Below are 20,377 nucleotides of genomic sequence, written 5' to 3'. Positions count from 1 at the left end.
CACCACCACCCATTAAGATATCTTCTGCGAAGACAACTGTGGTCAAGGGGAAAGATGGATGAATATTCTTCAACAAAAAACCTGAGTTGCCTTTTACACCTGGGGGCTTAGCCACATTATTTGGCTAGTCCAGGTTTTACTCTACTTCCTAACCCCCAGCCCTAATTTTGACCTGGATCATCTGGTACCATCTAAAAGCATCTTTATTTGGCCCGGGTCCTATAGACTAGGTATCTACAATGCCCACCCCCTCATCATTCTTTTTAAGTCTCAAGTTCAATTTCACTATGTGCATTGCAGACCTCACTCAAGGAATTTTAAGTAATGAAAAGTGGGAGTTTTCTATTAGATGGACTTGTTCATTTTCACCTGTTTAGGAAAGCAACATCTTCCCTCAGACACTAGATTTCCTCGTCCATAAGTGGAGGTTAATAATTATCTCTTGGGATTGTCGTGAGAATTAAATGTGATTAAAATGGGAAAGTCTCTTGCCCACCTTAAAGCTCTTTGCAATTCTCATAAGAACACTGACCTAAAAGTTTCTTGTTTCCAGCTCCGGTATTACTGAGAAAGATCCAGGCCAAGATGTTCCCTGACCACTCTGGAAATGTAAAATTAAGCTGCCAGTTTGCAGAGGTTGACGAAGATTCTACTATCTGGTGGATGAAAGACTCAAAGTCGATAATCCAAGTGCAGAGAAGGTGCGATATCCTCCCCGATTACTTTTCAGTTGTTGGTTGCTTATTTCACAACATGGTTCTAAAGGAAAATAGTAAATTATGGGAAGTATAAAAGGAAGATTGAAGCAGAAACTCCACACCCAAAGTATCCAAGAAGAATAAGTAACAAAAGGACAGATACCTGGACAGGGAGGATGGTGAAGTGTTCTTGCCCTGCCTCGGCTACCGTCAAGTCTGGTGGCCTTAGGAAGGCATGCACCTTTCATTACATTTTTAGAAATCCTGTCCATCTTCTAGTCTGAGGTTCTGTGCCCCAAGATTAAAGAGCTCTCTTCTGTATGCCTGTGCATTTTGCTGTTCTCATAAAAGCCTGACAAAAAGCTCAAACAAAGCTAAGAAGAGGAAATCAAAAGGAAAAAAACAATCCATGAGGTTACAGAAAAGTGGCATCTACCCAGGGTGGTAAGCCGCCATCCCTAAGATGGGAAAAGCAGTTTACGTCTGGGCCCCTAGGTTATTAGAGGAGACGAGGAGGGGGGAGATAAGAGTGAGCATCGTTGCCAAGAATACCCCATGTGGAATGAACCTTCCAAAGGCAACTCTCTGGCAATAAACGCTTGTTCAAGCAAACTGGTGAGCCAGGGTTCATCTGTCACACCTGAGGAGGTGTGGCTCATTCTAGAAACAGATCCCCTGGTTCGATGGAAACCAGCCTAACTCAATTCTCAGAAGTTTCTTTCTGCCAAAGGAGGTCCCAGTTCTGCTCCCTGAGTCGTGGGAGGTGTTCTTAACCCACTAACCTTATCACAAGTAGGCTGAAAAAGTGAGAAATTAGTTTTCTATATAATTGTCAGATGTTTGCTTGGAACACATCTGGAAATTGTTCCTAATGCAACCGGGGAAGATTTGAGCTATAGTCTCATTTCTATATGACATCACTCCAGAAAAATCCAACTGGACTATGATTAATGGAATAAAGCTACTTTGCCTAAAAGACCATCATTACCCTGCTTGTCTTACTTGAGGCTTAAGAATTGCAATGGAGAATAAATGGCTTGACTTGTCAAGAAGGTTCCCTAGAGCTTTATAAAAAAAAAAAAAAGTGCTGCTTATTTACTTTAAAATACTTTCTGTAGCCATCAACCAAGAACAATGAACCAGCGTTTTATGCTCTTGACCTGAACTCAGAATTTGGCACTTGAATCTTTCAGGTCCCTTTTCCATCTGATGTGTGCTTAGAAAACCTAGCCTCCCTCATAGAAAGTGTGGCACTGGTAGGCATGCCATCTACGAATGACATGGCCACAGCCTTTAAGTTCTTGGTGAGGTTGGCTTCTTTCTAGGTAACACTCTCTGGCTTAGGCGCACCCATGTGCTTCCTCTGTGCTACCGCTCGAGATTTGGAAGTCATAACTCCTTTGTGTATTAAGAAGCCATTTATTTATATTTCAGGTCAGTTTTCACATGTTATCAGAATTTCACTACTAATTCCAGTCACACGTTTCCTTTACACATCCCTCCAAGAAGTGTCTCACTGCTTTGTCAAGATACGGTTATCACAAAGTTGATCTCTCAAATGTAATAGGAACATGAGCAGAGATCTTCCTTCTCTAATTCATTACATGAGTCTGTAAGATGGTAAATATGTTCAAAGGAACATCTGAGGAATGGAAATGTATGTAGTTAATCAGGCAAAAGAAGGCTGAAATACACTTGCAACTGGATACACAACTTAATGTTCAACAGGTAATAAACCTTGGGAGTTATCTTTCGTAGGTTTCTGTCCGGGAGAAGTTATAATTAGGTGGGTTCCATTTAAAGAGCAAATGGCAAAGTCCAATGCAGGAGCATCTTCTAGAACTAAATTCTCCTTTGAGTCCATTAAACAGTGACACACAAAGGACGTGTAATCATCCTTTTGCCTTTGTCCCCAGGTTTAAGATATTTTTCCTTAATAGGCTAGATTTTGGAAATTAGGTGTCAGGACACTTCTCGTGGCTAGGGCGAGGTGAATGTACTCTGAGGAAACCAAGAAGCTTGTGCAATGGTGGTATATGTCTTGGGTGCATGAAGATCTCAAGCTGGCAGCCTTCAGCACTACCTTGGCTGTCATCGCCTCCTTGGTAACCAGGAACCCATTCTCCACTCTGGGGAGAGAGGTGCTTGGGAGTGGCCTGGGCTTAGAAAGGGCCATTGTCCCCATGGAGTGGATTGGCTGAAAGCTGAGCACAGATCACATCCTTCCTTCCAGACAAGACAAGTAGGGAGGGAAGAGCTGGCTGCTGTTGGCGGCGGGTTCTCCTTGGTTGGCTGTAGGAAGGACATCTCTACCGAGGCTGGAGGGTGTGCAGTGTGTGCTGGTGAGCCTCACCCCTGCTCCCTGGGGCTGCTGGTGGATCCTGGGGTCTTCTGAGAAGCCACCAGGTTAGATGCCCTTTCCCTCTAGCCGGTGTAGTTCTCCGCGGTGTTAACTCTGACCACACTTTTGTTTGCACTCGTCTCCCCAGCTAAGCGCCACTCCTGTTCGGCCCCTTGGGCATTTGGCCTTTTCTTCCCCTAAAGGCAAAAACATACATCCCTTATACGGTAACAGGATGTGAAACTGAACTTTTCCCCTATTGATTCAAAAAGATGCAAGACCACTTCTTCACTTCTCACAGTTTATATTAGTATTTTCTGTTTGTCTCCTCCCAGACTGGAAGACCCTCGAGGGTGGAGACTGTGCCTGTTTCCCCATGACCAAATCCCCTGGTACTGGCCACACAGCAGCTGACCCCCACCGGTGCCTCATGGCCACTCCCCCGACTAGACCCTTCTGTCAGGCTTCACCTGCCGGCTGTCAGTTGCTCCTCACGCACACCCAGGAGGGCCTCTTGCTCTTTCCTTTTTCCCAAACGAGGAAACTGAGGGTGAGAGACCAGAGCTCAGCTCAGGATTTGAATCCAGGTCTTTCTGACTCCTCAGCTATCCCTCCCAGAAGAAAGCCTCAGTGGGAGTCATGGGCCAAGTCAGAAAAATGTTGTGTGCCAAGCATCAGAGCTTCTTGGCCAGAAGGAACTTGTCACAGGGCAGTTCTAGCTCAGCCACCGGAGTTTCTGGCAGATCTCGACTGCCCCTTTCAGGGACAGAAATGCTGTGCTGATCAGTAGGCCACTAGAATGACAAGGATACTGTATGCTGCCCCACCCCCTCGCCCGGTGACACAGTATTTGGTAGCCCGTACAGGAAGTCTTCCCTTATAACTGGACTTGTTCATGTCTGCATTCAACCGTACATTCAGGATGTGCTCAGAGGAAGTATTATGATTTAGTGGACTCTGTTTTAAGCCACTGGTACATTCCAGAAGAGGTATATGTAAATCAGAGGCTTGACGTCTATTGAAAAGCCAACCAATAACGAATACTTCTGTTGACTATGCAATTCAGAGGAACTCCAGACACATGGACTTTTGCTGTTGAACTGTGAAATGGACCAAAACATACACTACACACACATGACCCTGGAGAATGTCTAACAAAATTCACCATCTAGAACAAAACTAGAATAACATTTGATTTTTTTTGGCTGCAAAGTAAGTTTTCTCTTCGAGACTTTGGAATAAAGATTGTGGCTTTAACTCTCATCCCAATTATCCCAGATTTGAGGGCTGGGTCACAGATCACTTGGGGAGGCAGCTTAACATGGTCAAGATGAGGGTTGCAGAGTCAGGCTATCTTGGTTTAAGTCCCAAGTCTACTCTTTCAGCTGTGTGACCTTAGGCCACTTGCTTAATCTCAGGGTGCCTCAGTTTCCTATTCTGACCTGGGGATGGTAATAGTATCCGCTGGATTGCGCTAAGGATAGCATGGAAGAGACCCGAAAGTCATGAGCACAAGGTCTGACACGTACCGAGTGCTCGGCACACATTGGCCATGACCGTCATCGTTGTCAGCACAGCGCTGGAACCTAAGGTTGGGTGGGTTGATGGATGGTATTGGCTAGGGGAGCACACGGTTTAAAAGTCTTCAGGCCGTGAGTCCTTGTACACAGCAAAGACCCCCTTTCTCTTTTACTGTGTCTGGGTTTGGAACTTTCAGATTCCCTTCAAGCCCAGGACACCTGGATTAGTGATATAACAGGAATTCCGAGCAGAAGTGTTAACGACAGCCCCCAGAATTCACACATTCAGTTCTTCGCTCTACCTCCCAGATGTTTTCGTGCTTTCATGTCGCGTGGAGTGAGAATGTGAAGCCAAAAATGTGCTGATCATCTACAAACAAATGTTCCTTTAACAGCTGATCACAATTTTGTCCTTCAGCCCGTTGGCTGAAATCACAAGGGCAGAGAAGCATTAGTTTCTTTCCGCTGTTAGGAAAGTGCAGCTTCAGAATAATGACGCATGCCCACGTTCATGTCATCCACTGCAGAGCAGGAGACACCTCCACTGTGTCCTTGGCCATCGTTCAAGCCGGTCAGAAGGACCAGGGCCTCTATTCTTGCTGCATCAAGAACAGTTACGGGAAAGTGACTACTGAATTTAACCTCACCGCCGAAGGTAAACCTCAGCTTTGCTGTTTCCAGTGAAAACCACTAGCCCCTCCCAGCTCAGAATGCTCACTTGTACTGAAGGCATTCTCTTCTCTGTCATCTTCTAGTTCTCAAACAACTTTCAAGTCACCCAGATGTTAAAGGTAAGCGAATCTGAGCTGGACGTCAGAGGAAAGCATGAAATACAGTGGTAGAAACTACGTTCTCATCATCAACTCTTCTAACCAAGTAGGAGAGAGCTCAGGGATGCCCCCCGGGAAACGAATGACAATGCATAAGCTGTTTCAACCTGATTGCAGCGCCTGTGATAAGTGCGTTAGGCTACAGATGCCCAGAAGTGAATTAATAGAGAGATCAGACTATAGCTGTGCAGTTCTTGGGACCATGTGTTGTTGGGAGGTGGGGGTGGTTGGGGTTAGACTTTTTCTGTGAAGCATCAGTCTTGCATCCAGCCCATCTGCATGGGGTTTTTCAGCCTCTGGCACTTACACAGCATGTTTTGTTTCTCCAGTTTTCTTACTTTTCAGTTCGACTAGCTGAGCAGATTCCCCAGAGAGTCAGGTATCTAGGAGAATAAGTCCATTCACTTGCATCCTAGTGGAAATGAGAGATGGATTTTTGTGCTCTCCTTTGGCACTGGTGCACTCCTGGTGAAGCAACAAGCTAACAGCTGCCCTTGAAGGCTCAGGCTGCCTCTGGGCCACCCACTGAGTCTGTGCTGGTCATGTGTTTCCTCTTGGGGAAAATTACCCATCCTCACACATGAGCCCATCCGCACACGGTGATCTGCTGGCCAGTTTTTAACAGCCTGCCAAGGGGTTGGGGAGGCCCTGATTTGTACAGTTTTCCAGTTTCTGTGGTGCAGGTATTCTCATGGCCAAGTTTAAACTGCCAGTGTATACTGTATGTACTGATTTTTTTAAAGGCAAGTAAAAACCCTGAAATCTTTGTGAAAACAAGACAGTACAGACAATCCAGATGCAGTAAAGTCTGGTAATTAAAGGCAAGGAGCCGGAATCTCGACTTAGAAATGGTCCAGCAAATACATTTATCCAAAAAAACAAATACAAACTCTTCACAAAGCATTCAAATGCTTCATACCTGTCTTTAGTGTGTCATGGACTTGTGTAATTTTAAATTCTTCCCTATATCTGTCCCCATCTCCCCAAGAGTCTAAATATGCAAAAGAATGTCCTTTCTTATACCAAAAAACAAAACAACCTTCAGAAGAAGGGTTTTTCTGTTTCGTCAGCTTCTTAGCATCGATTGGCATTTCCCATTTCCAGATTCTTGCTCAGACCTGGTTAATTTAGATTTGCAGAGACTGGTTTCTCAAGCCTTTACCAGTCAGGAATGAGACCCCAGTGGGGATGAGGTACTGGTCACTGTGTTGTAGCCCTGTGATTCCCACCATTGGGTCGGTGTCTAGACTTTGGAGACATCACCTTCTGCCAGCCACTTCTCCATGTGACTGGGGGTCCAGTTTCAGTGGCTCACTGGGCTGGGGAGGCCATACCTTCCCCTGCCTTCCCTTGTACCCTCTGATGAAGAAGCTTCAAAGGACTGCTTTATCACCTTTTTTATCTGGAGGAAGCTCTCACTAGACATCTTATTTAAATCTCTAGAGGAGGAACACAACATTTTACAAGTTGATCACTAACTAAAAATCTCATAAAAGCCCAAAATGAATGATTCAAATAAAGCTAGCATAACTTAATGATGGCACACAGGGCTTTCAAAAAAAAATTCTAAGATGTATTTTTCTTGCATTGTTTTATTCTGGTTAAGTAGACATTCCTGGAAATTATGGACAGGATTACTGAGGGTGGTGGAGTCTGTGCTTGTCATGTATTTTTCTTAGGGAAAATTATCCATCCCCACACGTGCCCATCCCTATATAGCAAGGCACAAAAAATTTTTCCTTCCTATTACTAAGCAGAAAATCTGGAACAACTTTTGTCTTTAGTTAATTGAATTTGAATTTTAAAACACATGAAGTTTCAACTTTCAAGAATACTTAAATTTTATAAACTTTGGGATTTTTGAAGGAAAACAGAATGTGGCAAATATAGCTCATGTTTATTGGGCTCTGGTGTATATACATAAAACATTCCCTATATTCTTTCAGAGGCCTTGGGGGCAAAATTGTTCAAATTAATCATATAACTAGAATTAAGATTTAGGTTGTACATAAAGCATTCCCTCTCCATTGCATTACCTAATTCTAAAATTTAACTTAGACTACATAACTTTCTGGTTCTATCACCTGGGATGAAATCTGCGATAGAGCTATCTTCTTTAATATTTGTTTGGGAAAATGTCCCATTTACATACCTGTTTTCCTGTTCCTCTGCCCACTTTCTCTCTAAAAACCCAAAATAGAAGTCTCCTGCAGACTCACCTGCTAGCCTTTGTGAAAACTCTTGGAGCAACTTTGACTACTCTTTCATTGACACTTTCACACACTTTTTTCTATTTGAAAATCCCCTACCTGCCTCCTTTCTGACAATAACTAGGTCTAGACACTAATCAATACCTTTTAAGAATAGTCTGTTTCCTTACACTTTTAATTGCTAATGTTGGTCGTAGACTGCCCTAGAAACATATGACTTGAAAATAATTTTAAGAGAAAAATATTTTGCTAAATATTCCAATTAGAAAGGTGAAGTGGGACTTTGACACAACCCATGATGTCCATCTTTTAAACATTCAGAAAGGTGAGTTTTCATCAACTTTTGAGGGGTGGAAGGCTTTTTAAAAAATCAAAACGATCTTATTGAAAGCCATCTTCTCTTGCCAATCAGAAGTCTGACTTGGTCATCTCTAGTTTAAAATGGAATGTTCTGATTGAATCGATTGTCATCTGAAACACATGCAGAATCAACTCAAACAGCTGCTAGAAAACTCAACTCTTTTTTTTTTCACAGATCGATCCAAAATAATTCTAACTTTTTTCTACTTCTCTTCAGAGGGAGTTCTTTTTACTTGTTTTGGGTTTTCCCCACCTATTTCTTGTATCTACCAGTCATTCTTAGAGGCAGTATCGCCCCCAAGAGGACAAAATTGGGTCTTGGGGAGGCAGCTTCTTTTTGTGTATGAAGCACAGACATAACCAGATACACAGTACATCTGTGGTATTAAAATGTTATGTGGAGCAATTAGGGGGGAAAAGGCTAAAAAGAATCCTTGCAGGAGGCAATAATGAAAAGGTTGGGGAGCACTGATCTAGCAGATCTTATCATTGGTCCTTCCTCCCTCTTCTACATTTCACCTGTCTTTTCAACTTGCCTTTAATCACCTTGCGTGATTCTATTCATATTTTCTAGACCTGTCTACAGTTCTTTTCCTGGTCTCCCCAGTTTCATTCCCCTCTCATCCGATCCAGTGGGACCTCACCTTGGTCCTTCTACATCCTCAGTGATCCATCTCCCTCCCCTCCCCCATCTCACCTTCGAGCTATGCCTCTGTTGGGAGTTCAGTGTGGTTTCCCCTCCTAGATTCCGTGGGTCAACCTTGTCATTGTCCCTATGTGGGAATGCTCGTTAGCCAAGGTGCAGGATTGGGGGATGTTTTTGTCCAACGGAAGCTGTGTTATGTTTTTAGTATATGAAGAGATTGAATTCAGCCAACTCATCTTCAGAGAAGACTTCCTCAATGACAGCTATTTCGGGGGCCGCCTGCGCGGTCAGATTGCCACGGAGGAGCTGCACTTTGGGGAAGGGGTCCACCGGAAAGCCTTCCGCAGCAAAGTGATGCAGGGCCTCACTCCAGTCTTCAAGCCCGGCCACGCCTGTGTGCTCAAGGTGCACAATGCCATTGCGTATGGGACCAGAAACAACGATGAGCTCATCCAGAGGAACTACAAACTTGCCGCCCAGGTGGGTCTACCTGCCCTAAGGGTGCTGCTTGAGGTGTGAGACGGACCTACCATGACCTGAGCTGAGATGAAAATCAGACTCAGAATTGATGGGAGTGTCTCCAGGAGGGTGTCTTTCTCCCTCTGGGGGCGTGGTTATAAAGGAGTTGCTAGATTAAGGCTAAATGCTGGAAATCACACCTCGGTCTCGGTGATTTCTTGGCCTCGTGCCAGCCAGTTGGGACTAGCCTCTGTCTGGAGGTGCCTCATCAGTTCCTGCCTGGGCTGGGGTCACTTCTAGGAATGCTTCCTAGGATGCCCCGTCAGATCCCTGGGGGTTTGAATCTACCTGGACACAGAATGATACGGGAAGTGCGGTGTCTCAGCTACCTTAGATGCCAGGATTCCCCAGGATCCTCAAGGACAGCTGAAATCAAGGGTAGTTTCTGGAGTGTTTCCGTTTGTTTTAGGGAAGAGGAAGGAGGTGGGATATAGTCAGAAGGGTCAGCATTTGTCCTGTTTCCTGCCTTCTTGAGTTAGGTTCAATGTCTGCCCATAAACTATGAAGGGAGATTGGCTGAAGTCTCTAGCTAAAGTCCCTCCTGTGTTACCGAGTCGTAGGTGGGAGGGGAGGGGGGAGAATACAAGCTTCTCTCCCTGCACCACCACCCTGCCCCCTGGTCCATGAATTTCACTCGATGCTCATGCTGGCCAAGCTTTCAGGAGAGCTGGGTCTAGCTCTTTCACAAACTAGGTGCCCTTTAAATTTTTTTTTTAACCTATGAAACGAATAGGCTAGATCAGGTGGGTCTCTTGGGTGCTCTCGAACATTGCGCATCCATGGTTATCTCAGATGGCAGTGCTGTGTGGGGCGTGGTGCTCATGAAGACAGCCCCTCTTCTCTGAACATAAGATTTTGCCAGTTGTACTGCTTTCTCCTCAAGTCTATCCTTCTTTGTTCCTTTCTTTCACTGAGTATTCCTTCCATCTTAAGTGTCATGTGGCCCAGTCATGGAAAATCCCCCAGCATCCAGACTCCCACTTAGAAAAGCCCTACAGAGTGGAAAGCAGAAGCCAGTTTGCTTTTCCTAAGCCAACAATCTTGGCAAGGTGTTCATTACTTACAGCTCAAATTACACCTTTTTAAGAAGAACCTCAGATAGGAGAGCTCATGGGGAAACCAACAGTCCCTGTGCTTTGTCTGACATCCTGCCCAGGGACCAGTCCTTTTAGCTCAGAGGTGAACTTCAGCCATGCGGGTTCTAGAAATTTCACAGTTCAGGGATACCTAGCCCCAGGGACCACTTGACCTTCACCTGGATGGTTCCTTCAGGCCTCCTCTGCAAGTGGCCAACTGTAGGCTACATTCAGTGTTGCTTCTGTGCCCCCAGTGAAGGGATGGATTTGGAAATCCATTGGCTTGACCTATATTGGGAAATTTGAGTCTTACTGGGCAACACATTCTGAATTTCTCCTAATCACTGGACTTTCCCATGTATTTGGATGACCTAGGAGTGCTATGTTCAGAATACCGCCAGATACTACGCCAAGATCTACGCTGCTGAAGCACAGCCTCTGGAGGGCTTCGGAGAAGTGCCAGAGTAAGTGTGTTTCCCTCTTGTGTTCCTCTCCTCTGATTTGTTGGGGACGTGGAGGGGCGTTGAGGGATGAGAGGGTGAGAAGAAACAGTAGGATGCACATTTCAGCTGGTCTGTCTGTAAGCTCTAGGAGGGCACATACGGCTGCTATCCTGTTCTTCAAAAAAAAAAAATGCTAGATATTTCAGTAAATGTATGGATGGGTGGAATAATTCAATAAGTGTATATACCATGTTAAATAGAAAATGCATCTACTCTCATGGATATTATTGTCTAAACCACAAATACAAGAGAACAGGAGTCCTGTGATGAAAATAAATATGGTGGTGCCAGGAAAGAATGGGTTGGGCCATGAGGGACATAGACGCATAGTCCTCACTTCCTGGACCCTGCAGAGGTAGACTGCACTGACTGTCCACTTATTGACTAGCTATCGATTGGCCCAAGCACGTGTTGGGGTGTGTGGAAATTTTATTTACTGACCTGCTTATCTGGTTGAGATCCTAAGTGGGAAGAGAAAGCGCTGTGCCCGTGCATGTGGGCAACTTCAGACAGCAGTCGTTTACAGATCAGTAGGAACTGGGAAAGTTGGGGAAAGAAGGAAGGAACTCTTGTCTGCATGATCTCTGTTAACTCACGAAATGCAAAAAAAAAAAAAAAAAATCCCCCTCCTGAGGCGCTATGTTGGGCACACCACGTATAGACTATAATGCTTGCTGCTCTTCAAGAAATGCTTCACAAATGTAGTACACAAACAGTGCTCAGGAACTTCAAGAAAAACGAACCTAATGCCGAGAAAACCACTTTCGATGATTGCTTTTTCTGTTAAGTTCGCTGAGAGGGCATCCTGGACGGGGTTATCATGAGAATACCCCCTGTTCCTGCTTCTCCAGTCCCCTCGTCCTGCTCTGCCTCTTCAGTTCCTCTTTGAGGAGGAAGAGTCCACATAGTAATCAGTCCACCAGGCGTGGAACCGCAGTGCCCTCCGGCAGGGGCACGCCCCAGCTTTGGGCAGCTTGACTCATACACAACTTGGGGGCTTTTCTAAGGAAAAGAACACGATGCTGAATATCAGGATGCGGGTGACTTAGAAAGGGTCGGTGCGGGTGAAGGACAAGGGCTTAATCAGCTTCCCAGCAAATCTGCCACCGCCCTGGAGACAGATGAGGATGTTTCGGTATCCAGATACATTTCCTTCCTTACCGTGGGAGGATTTGTGAACTCATGGACCATGCCAGGACAGGGACAGATAAAGGTCCTAAAAAGGGCATCTGTGCCTGATTCCATGTTCACTGAACCAGAATCAGAGGATTCTATACTGGAAACACACAGCATTCTTTAACTTTTAAAAATTTTGAAACAGGTTGGTACAACACATGTATATTCTGCACCTCATTGAACAATTGTTAATGGTTGGTTCCATATTCTTTCTGTATGTTCTGAGTGTATATATTCCTATATAACCACAACAATTACCAAAACCAAGACACTTAACATGGCTAGAGTATCACCTAATATCCAATCTATATTAAAGCTTCCCCAATTGTTCCAAAAACACCCTTTTTACTACAGGAACTATAACTTATCATTCAATCTAAGACAATTAAAGTGTATAATAGACATCTTAAGTGCACAGCTCTGAATATTTATGTACAGATCTAAGAGACTGCCTCCCCAAACAAGGGAGCTCTGTTATGCTGAGACAACAGGTATAATCAGGACTGATTGCTTCCTTGTGAATCGATGCATATTAAATCTTTTTGGCAAGAATATTATCAGTGATACACTGTGTCACATCAGAAGACACATTTCTGTTTGTACCATTCCTGGCGAGGACAAGTTTGTGATACTTAGTTAAGGTAGACATAACCAAGTTTCGATTTTTGTCTATAAGCCCCATATTCCCCAGCGTAGAAGCTTACTTGAGGCCCTTTCAGGTAAATTAATTGCATTCAGTGAATTTGTGAAATGTCCCATCTCCTTCCTCTTCTGCCCTCTCAGGGCTGGGGCTCTTTGCAGAGCGAGCCACATCCACTGTGGCTTCCTGTCAGGCAGTTCACAGGCTTTTTTTTATGCATCTGGCCAGGATGTGCCCCCCCCCACACTGTAAGCAGGAGGCATGGGGTGTGTGGAGGGGCCGGAGCTCAGCCATCAAAGGGGAGCGACGGAGTGGATGATAGTCACTTCTCATCGTTGACTATTATCCTAGCTGTGCCTTTCCCCTGGTGGTGTAGCCTCACTGCAGGCTTTTCACTAATACTTTATTCCTGTGAACGCATTTGGGGCACAGAATGTGGTCCCCAGGTGTGGGGGTGGAAACTTGCCAGCACGTAGCGAGAAGAGTGCAGACACCCTCCTTGGTTTTTCATTTTCAGGAACCCGAGCCTGTCTCGCATGCAACTGTATGGAGCACAGCCTTGTGTGTGAGCAGGGAGGCTTCCCCCATGGACCACACACCACCTGACCCCATAGGCCTCCTGTGCTCCCTCCCCGCCCGGCTGTAATTCTGCTCCAGGAGGCAAACCGAGGCCTCCGGGTCAGAAGTTGACACAATTGTATTAACTCCTTCAAGGAGAGCAGTAGGTCCTTCAAGGGCTGCCCCCTCCTCAGGTTGAGCAGCCACTTTAAGAGAATCGGTCCCATTAGAAGACATCTTCTATCAGAACTTTCCAGAGGTAGTTCCCCTTGTCCATCTTTGATTATCTTTATGATGCTGGTAAGATCCTGGCCTCTTCCGCTGTGGCAGGAATGTTCTTTAGAGGACAGTAAGCATGTTTGCAGAGTGGCTTATATCTAACTTTTGGCCTTTGGGTCTGAGTTGTCATTGCTGGCACGAAGCCCATGAAACGCCTCCGTGAATTGGGTTGACGGGGGTGGGGGGCAGGTTAGAAGGTAAAGGAGGTGTCGGTGTCTTCTTCTGAGGTCTTATGCTGTCACAACAGTTTGGCATCTTTTGCGGCCAGGAGCTTTGTCATTTTTCACAGATCATTTCTCTTGGTCTCCGCCGAGTTTTCTTGTGTACTTGCTCCACCAGAAGCCCTCTGTCCCTCTTCGGCTTCTGCTGACATCGATTTGAATTTGCAACTTACATATTCTTCCCGCAGCTCCTGTGTGGGGTTCTGCTCCTTGTTTGCACTCTCCATCCTCAGAAATGAAGTCGAGGTTGATAGAGTGAAGACCCTCCTTCTGAAATGGCCCCTAACCCAAGATCCATGCTGCCTTCTCCAGGCCTCTCTTCTTGAAACCATGTTAGCAAAGGTGAAAGAGGGCAGGCCTTGAGGGGAGAGGGCAGGGGGCGTGAGTGTGTCTGTAGGGGTGAAGATGATTCGGATGTCCACCCGTCAGCCTATAGATACCCCACTGTGCAGGGAGGCCAAGCAGGGCCCACGGAGATGTGTCCACCTGTCAGGTGGCTGTGAGAGGAGGGGGCAGAGCAACGGGGGGGTGGTCTCAGCAGCGTCCCCGCAGGGAGGCAGCCAGTGAAGGGAAAGGGCTCCCAAGCAGCGAGACAAGAGGGAGGCCCCAGCTGGTCTTGGCATAGCCTGAGGCTTCTCTGCAGCTCCACTGCGCGGGGCTGGGTGGTTGGCCTGCCTGGGATGGGCTCTCCCGCCAGCCAGCCCCTCGGAGCACCCGGGCCACCCCGTGTTTATTTGCAAACCATGAAGCTGGCCCCGTAGTTCCCTGCTATGGGCAGGTGGGGTCTAGAAGAGAAAACCCTCCACACTCTGGCAGCTTCTGGTTTTGAATTCGTGGACGACAGTAGAGTCAGCATTGTACATGCGAAAGATCCCCCCTGGGCAGAGAGCGGGCCTAATTAACACCCTGAATCACCGCCAGCCGTGTTTCCGTCTTTTGGGGCTATGGAACGAATAAGAACCCAATTCAGCCCTGAGCGCGTCTGCTCGGCCGCAGGGTCCGTGGCCAGCCGTCCTCAGGAGGGAACCTCAATGTCCCGAATCCTGTAAAAATGACAAAGCGCATCAGAGGGAGGCTGACTTCAGGGCTGCTGGGAAGGGCCCCCTGCCCCAAATGGGCCCACCAGACATCTGACTGATACTCAACTTCTTTCATAAAACAAGACACAGAAACTTTCATCCTAGAAGTAGAAATAATGCTTAAAATGACTCCCAGCGTGATGAGCAATCAGAGAACGTGCTGTTGGAAGGGCTGACCGCTTGGTGTCTCAAAGGATGTTGTCCTGGTCCAGATTCTGCTCTTTCCTCATCTGAAATGGGGCAGGGAGGGAGCTGCGCTTCTCACATTTTTCAAGAAAATGCTTGTAGGTGGTGGAGGAGGATAGATACATACCCTGCAAGTACTCTGGGGGTTTAGTCCAAAGTAACCCGCCTACAGAGAGTTGTTCCTTCGAAATGTTTTTGTGTCTTTACGATTCTCCCCTCTGTCTATTTAATATAAAAATGTTTTCCCAACAATTGTTGACGCAAGTTGACACGTGTGTGTAGCCTCCAGGCGAAGGCAGGACGTGGGTGGAGCAGCACAGGCCTGGTGGTTCTCAGGGCTCTGGGAGCGTCCTCCCAGCTCTGCTCTCACCACAGGTGGCTGCCTCTGAGTGCAGACCTGCTGGGGTCCCCAGCTCAAGCCTTTCTTCGTAGTAAGAGACAGGCCTTAAGTCTTATCTCCCTGGGAAAGGGCATCTACTGACCCAGGTCCCCACGGAGAGAGGAATGATGGCAGTGCCTGTGATGGTAGTTTTGAAGGGAGAAACAAGGCCACTGGCCCTGCTGCCCTCAAGACTTTTCCTAAGCTTGGATTTGGCTACTAAGTTTCACAGAATTGTTCTCTATGTACAGATCCTGACTCAAAACCTGGGCCACTTCTGGGGCCCTTTTATTGTAGGGCTCTTTGTGCGGCTTTACTAAGAACTGACCCCTGCCCCTCCCCTCCCCTCCCCTCCCCCCCCCCCCAGGTGACCATCACTGGATGCAGGTGACGGTCACACCATCTTTTTTTTTTTTTTTTTTTTTTGGCACTTAGACCCGTCCAGAAACCTACTTTCTGAGCCTTTAAATATTTTGACAGTTGTTAGGGGGCCTGAATTAGGGACTTATACCTATTTGTTTACCCATCTGACAACCAACCTGTACCAAGAACTTTTTTTTTACATTAATGAACATCAAAAAATCAGCATCTTACCTTTCCTTGGGGTGGCTCTCATGATTTCTACTTTAAGTCCTTGAAAATGACATCTATGTGGTCAACCCTTAACTAGGTGACTTCTGCTTTGACTGTCTACGGGTTTTCTCAGATCAGATCCTATATCAGTTTAACGGTTGTGACTGGGAGGTTTGCTACTGGCCTCTAGTGAGAAGCAGCCAGGGATATTGCTAAATGTCCTATAGTGCCCTGGACAGCCTCACAACCAGGAATTATCTGGCCCCAAAATTCAATAATGCTGAGACTGAGAAACTTTGTCCTATATAAACATTCATTTTTGCCAAACACTGTGCATTTACTATGTGCCTGGCTTTGGTCTATGCTAAGTGATGGGCACTTAAAAGGTTAAAGAGAAAATGTGACAGATTCTTGCCCCTCACAGCCAGTGGGAGTGCAAGGCATGTAGGACAAAACCCAGTGCGGTGGCGTGAAGTGCAAGGAGTTATGGGAACACGGAGGAGGTAGGGAGTCTGGAAGGGCTTCCAAGAGGAGGGTGTTGAAGAATAAGTAGGAGTTTGCCAGATGGAGAGCAACGGTGGAGAATTACAAGCAAAGGGAGCAGCATGTCCAAAGAAAGAAATGAAGAGCCGTGAAAGAAGGTTTTCAAGGAGATGGAAAATGTTCAGTGAATCTAGCATGCTGGCAGGGTAGAAAAAAGGGGGACAGAAAAAGAAGCCAGAGGTAGGTTGGGGCCAGAATGCAAAGAACAGTAGATGCTCAGCTAATAAGCCTGGGGTGTATTCTCTTGGCTTTGGGGCAAGAGGAATGCAGGGATTAACCAGAAGCTTTAAGCAGGGGAGCCTTGAGCAGCAGAGCAGACACGTGTTTGTTGTTTTTTTTTTTTTAAATAGAGTTTAATATTTGGAATAGTTTTAGGTTCACAGCAAAACTGGACAGAGGGGAGAGATTTCCTCTATACCCCCAGGCTCCACCCGTGCGTAGCCTCCCCCATTACCAACATCCTGACGAGACTGGAATGGAACATCTGTTACAATTGAATCTACATTGACACATCATCATTAGCCAAAGTCCACAGTGTACACTAGGGTTGTACATTCTGTGGGTTTGGACCAATGTCTAATGATACATTATAGTATCATACGTTATAGTATTATACGGAGTAGTTTCATTGCCCTAAAAATCCTCTGTGCGGATGTGGCTCTTAGAGCTATCTGCCCGGCGACAATGGATGTGCAGGGACAAGGCTCAGAGGCTGGACGCAGTGAGACCAGTCTGAAAGTTGTTGCTGTTGCCCCAGAAAGGGGCCATGACAGTGGAACTAAGCCACTGCCGTGGGGAGTTTGAGAAAGGAAAGAATGGGCTTGTGTGACATTCATTCGGTAGGTGTATTTAACCAGACTTCACGGAGGGAGTAAAAAGGAAGAGAAGGTTGCCTGTGAACGTGGGAGACTAGGTAGACGACGCGGCCACTTGAAGAGAGTAAAGGCAGGGAGAAGACTCATGTAGGTGTATGGCGAGGTGAATGATTTTGCACAGGCTGAGTCTGAGGTTTGTGGTCCCTGTGACCCATCAGATGGCAGCAGTTGGGTCCTCTAAGCCTGGAGCGGAAAGAGAAGGGAAGCAGGGAGCTGGCTTGCTGGGCACCGGCGTACCGCTGGTCCCCGCAGCTGTGCGAGTGGTGGGCTCACCCAGGGAGAGTGCATAGAACAACGAGAGGGAAGGACCAAGGATGGAAGCTCGAGAAACATGGACATGCAGGGGGCAGCGTCAGTGCTGAGCAGGGAACAGCAAGTGCTAAGGAGCACCTTCAGTGGGAGAAGAGCCCGGAGGGGCCACTGCCCCCAGAGTCTAGGCAAGAGGGTGATTCTGGAGGGGAAAAGGGGTCAACGCTGTCAGATGCTTATTAGCTATCTACCTAGGGACCTACTGCATAGCACAGGGAACTCTACTCAATACGATGTAATGGCCTATATGGGAAAAGAATCTAAAAGAGACTGGATATGTGTCTTGGGTTGGCCAAAAAGTTTGTTCAGTTAGTGAATATGTTCCATGAAGTTCTTGGTAAAAATGAAAAGTGTCTTAGTTTTACTTAAAACCAAACAAACCTTTTGGCCAACCCAATATATGTAAAACTAACGCAACACTGTAAACCAACTATACTCCAATAAAACAAACAAAAAACCACTGTCAGATGCTACAGAAGGATCCTGGGGAATAATTAGAGGCCATCATAATGGGTGGCCTTAGCAGGCGGGGATTTTGTAAAGCGAGGGGTAATAGGTCAAAGAGGGAACTGGAACTGAGGCCAGGGATGCAAATGGAGGCTCCCCTTTTAAGAAGTGAAGGGAACAAGAAAAATCAGAATAAAGTCTAAGAGCAAGTCCCCGCAAAGGAAGGGTGTGGGGATGGTTGTTATTAAGGATAGGGAGGCGACATGTTTGTGGCCTTTAGGCAGAGAGAAGAATCGAAGAATTCACCAACGGAAGACAAAGCTTGAGAGATCAGGGGTAGGCAAGCCCTTTCTGTAAAGGGCCAGCTAGTAACTATTTTAGGCTGTGTAGGTCCATAGGCAAAATCAATGCTATTATGTAAATGCTTATGTGACAAAAAAACTAATATCTACAAATCGTTATTGATGAATTATACAGGTTTACAAATAGAAGAATGGAATTCTTTTAAGTAGCATTTTGCTAGCTTTTTAAAGTAACCTTGCTTACATTTGGGGTTCAGAGTTAGTGTTCCCTAAGAGGCAATCGGTTGCGTATGTTCATCTGTAAAAACCATTCTTAGCTTGTGGGATGTATGAAAACAGGCATCAGACTGGGTATGGCCCCTAGTCAACAGGGTGCTGACCTGCTGTACACACAGTTCTGCGGTGAGTAGTGGGTGAGGTGGACTCACGTACATCCTTTCATGAGCTCTCATGCAGTTTATTCCTCGCCTGGTGGCCAAAGGGAATGGCCAGTCATGACACCAGATCCTGTTCAGTGATGGAGTAACTGCGTCACAGAGGGGAAGGGACAGGCAGAGCATCACTGGATAGAACTCAGAAGTGTTGGGGAAGCTTCCAGCCAGGCAAGGTTGGGGGCAGCGAGGCGCAGGAGGTGGGTCTCGAACTGGCTTATGTGAGTGTGGATGGAGGGAGACTGACCTGTGGGTACCAAACACAGGGATGGAGTTGTTGGGTGCCTCTCCCTCTTGGCTCACATTCTGCTAGCTTGTTCCTACTCAGGCTTCATGACACACCTGGCTGCTGCCTGTCTTTATTAGCTAGGAGTTATGAGTTAGGTGTTCCTTCTCTGGGCATCTCACCAACGATTGCCCTTGGAAAGCAGATACTGTGTCTCTCATCTCCTCTCCCCTGAATTTTTGAGATTCTGCCATAACCGATTCAGCAGACTTTTGTTGAATGGCAAGAATGTGAAGATAGGATTGCCAATCAACTCTACAGATGTTGGAGTTGAGGCAAATGCACAGTCCAGGTTTTGCCGTGTTCAGTTTGAGACGCGTTTTAGATGTCTAGTGTAGATGGAGAGCAGGCAGCTGGGGGTGGAGTCAGGAGTTCAGGGGAGAGGCCTGGGCTGGAGATATAAACGTGGGAACTGTCAGCGTATAAAGTGCATGTAAAGCCAGGAGGGTCGCTAGGGAATGTGTGCAGAGTGAGGGAGCTATCCCAGCGTGTGCCGGCGTGCAAGGGCTGGGGAGAAATGAGGAACAGCAAAGGAGACAGAGAGGAAGTAGCCAGTGAAGCAGAATGAAAACCAAGAGGAAGTGAGTTTCTGGAAGCCATGGGAAAGTGTCTTGAAAAGAGGTGAGAGGTCAACTGTCCAGTGCCACTGAGAGCGAGTGAGATGAGAACTGAGATGGGACCATTAGACTTGGCAACATGGCACGCGTGGTGCCCTTGACGGAGGCTTCTTTAAGCGGGAAAGCCTCTTTGAGTAGGTTCAAGAGCCAGTGGGAGGGAAGGGATTGGAGACAGTGAGTCTACAGCTGATGTGGGTTTTGGTGTGAATGGTGAGTCAGTAGCGGGCGTGGGCTGCGGGGTCCACAGGCTGTGTAGAGTTGTTACAGCGTGTCCATTGGGAATGAGCCTGTAGGGGGGACCCTGATGGATGGGAGAGGGTGGGGAACCATTGCTGGAACCATGTCCTTGAGCATTTGAGAGGCGTTGGGGTCCAGGACACCAGTGGAGAGATGGTTCAGGTAGTAGCAAGGAGGGCCTGCCCACCTCCAAAGCAGGAGGTGGGCAGGCAGAGGGCATGGGCACCGACCTTGGGAGACAGGAATACGTGGTGGACGTGGCTTTTAGAAGTTCTTATTGTTTCGGTTTTCACAGTCAAACAGGAAGCAAGGTCCTCAGCTGAGAGTGAGGCTGGGGAGGAGGTGTGGGCCGTCTGAGGAGGGAGGAGCAGGTTTGGGGACATCATCGAGGATGGTGTCACCATGCATGGATAAGACAGGATCCGATCACCTCTCCACTTCCAGCTGCCATCGCTGTTGTGTGGCCTCCTCCCTGTCTCCCTGCGTCTGCCCTCGCACAGTCCATACCACACAGGGTGGCTGAGTGATCCCCGCCA

General features: G+C 46.9%; 1 protein-coding gene and 1 pseudogene across 1 annotated transcript in view; one reads left to right on the top strand and one right to left on the bottom strand.

Moving 5' to 3' along the window:
- Window positions 1–20,377, top strand: part of ALPK2 (alpha kinase 2) — an 80,342-nt gene that overhangs the window by 38,731 nt on the left and 21,234 nt on the right. The window contains exons 3-7 of the mRNA XM_057699255.1: window positions 554–701; window positions 5,087–5,214; window positions 5,315–5,350; window positions 8,811–9,085; window positions 10,576–10,664. Of these exons, the coding sequence (XP_057555238.1) occupies window positions 554–701; window positions 5,087–5,214; window positions 5,315–5,350; window positions 8,811–9,085; window positions 10,576–10,664 (676 nt within the window). The remainder of the gene's footprint in view (window positions 1–553; window positions 702–5,086; window positions 5,215–5,314; window positions 5,351–8,810; window positions 9,086–10,575; window positions 10,665–20,377) is intronic.
- On the bottom strand, window positions 12,898–13,804 carry LOC130831293 (developmental pluripotency-associated protein 4-like; annotated as a pseudogene).

The sequence above is a fragment of the Hippopotamus amphibius genome, chromosome 11, assembly GCF_030028045.1.
Source record: "Hippopotamus amphibius kiboko isolate mHipAmp2 chromosome 11, mHipAmp2.hap2, whole genome shotgun sequence".
NCBI classification, from domain to species: Eukaryota; Metazoa; Chordata; class Mammalia; order Artiodactyla; family Hippopotamidae; genus Hippopotamus; species Hippopotamus amphibius.
The sequence above is the reverse complement of the archived record's forward strand: the minus strand, read 5'-3'. Positions and strand labels throughout refer to the sequence as shown.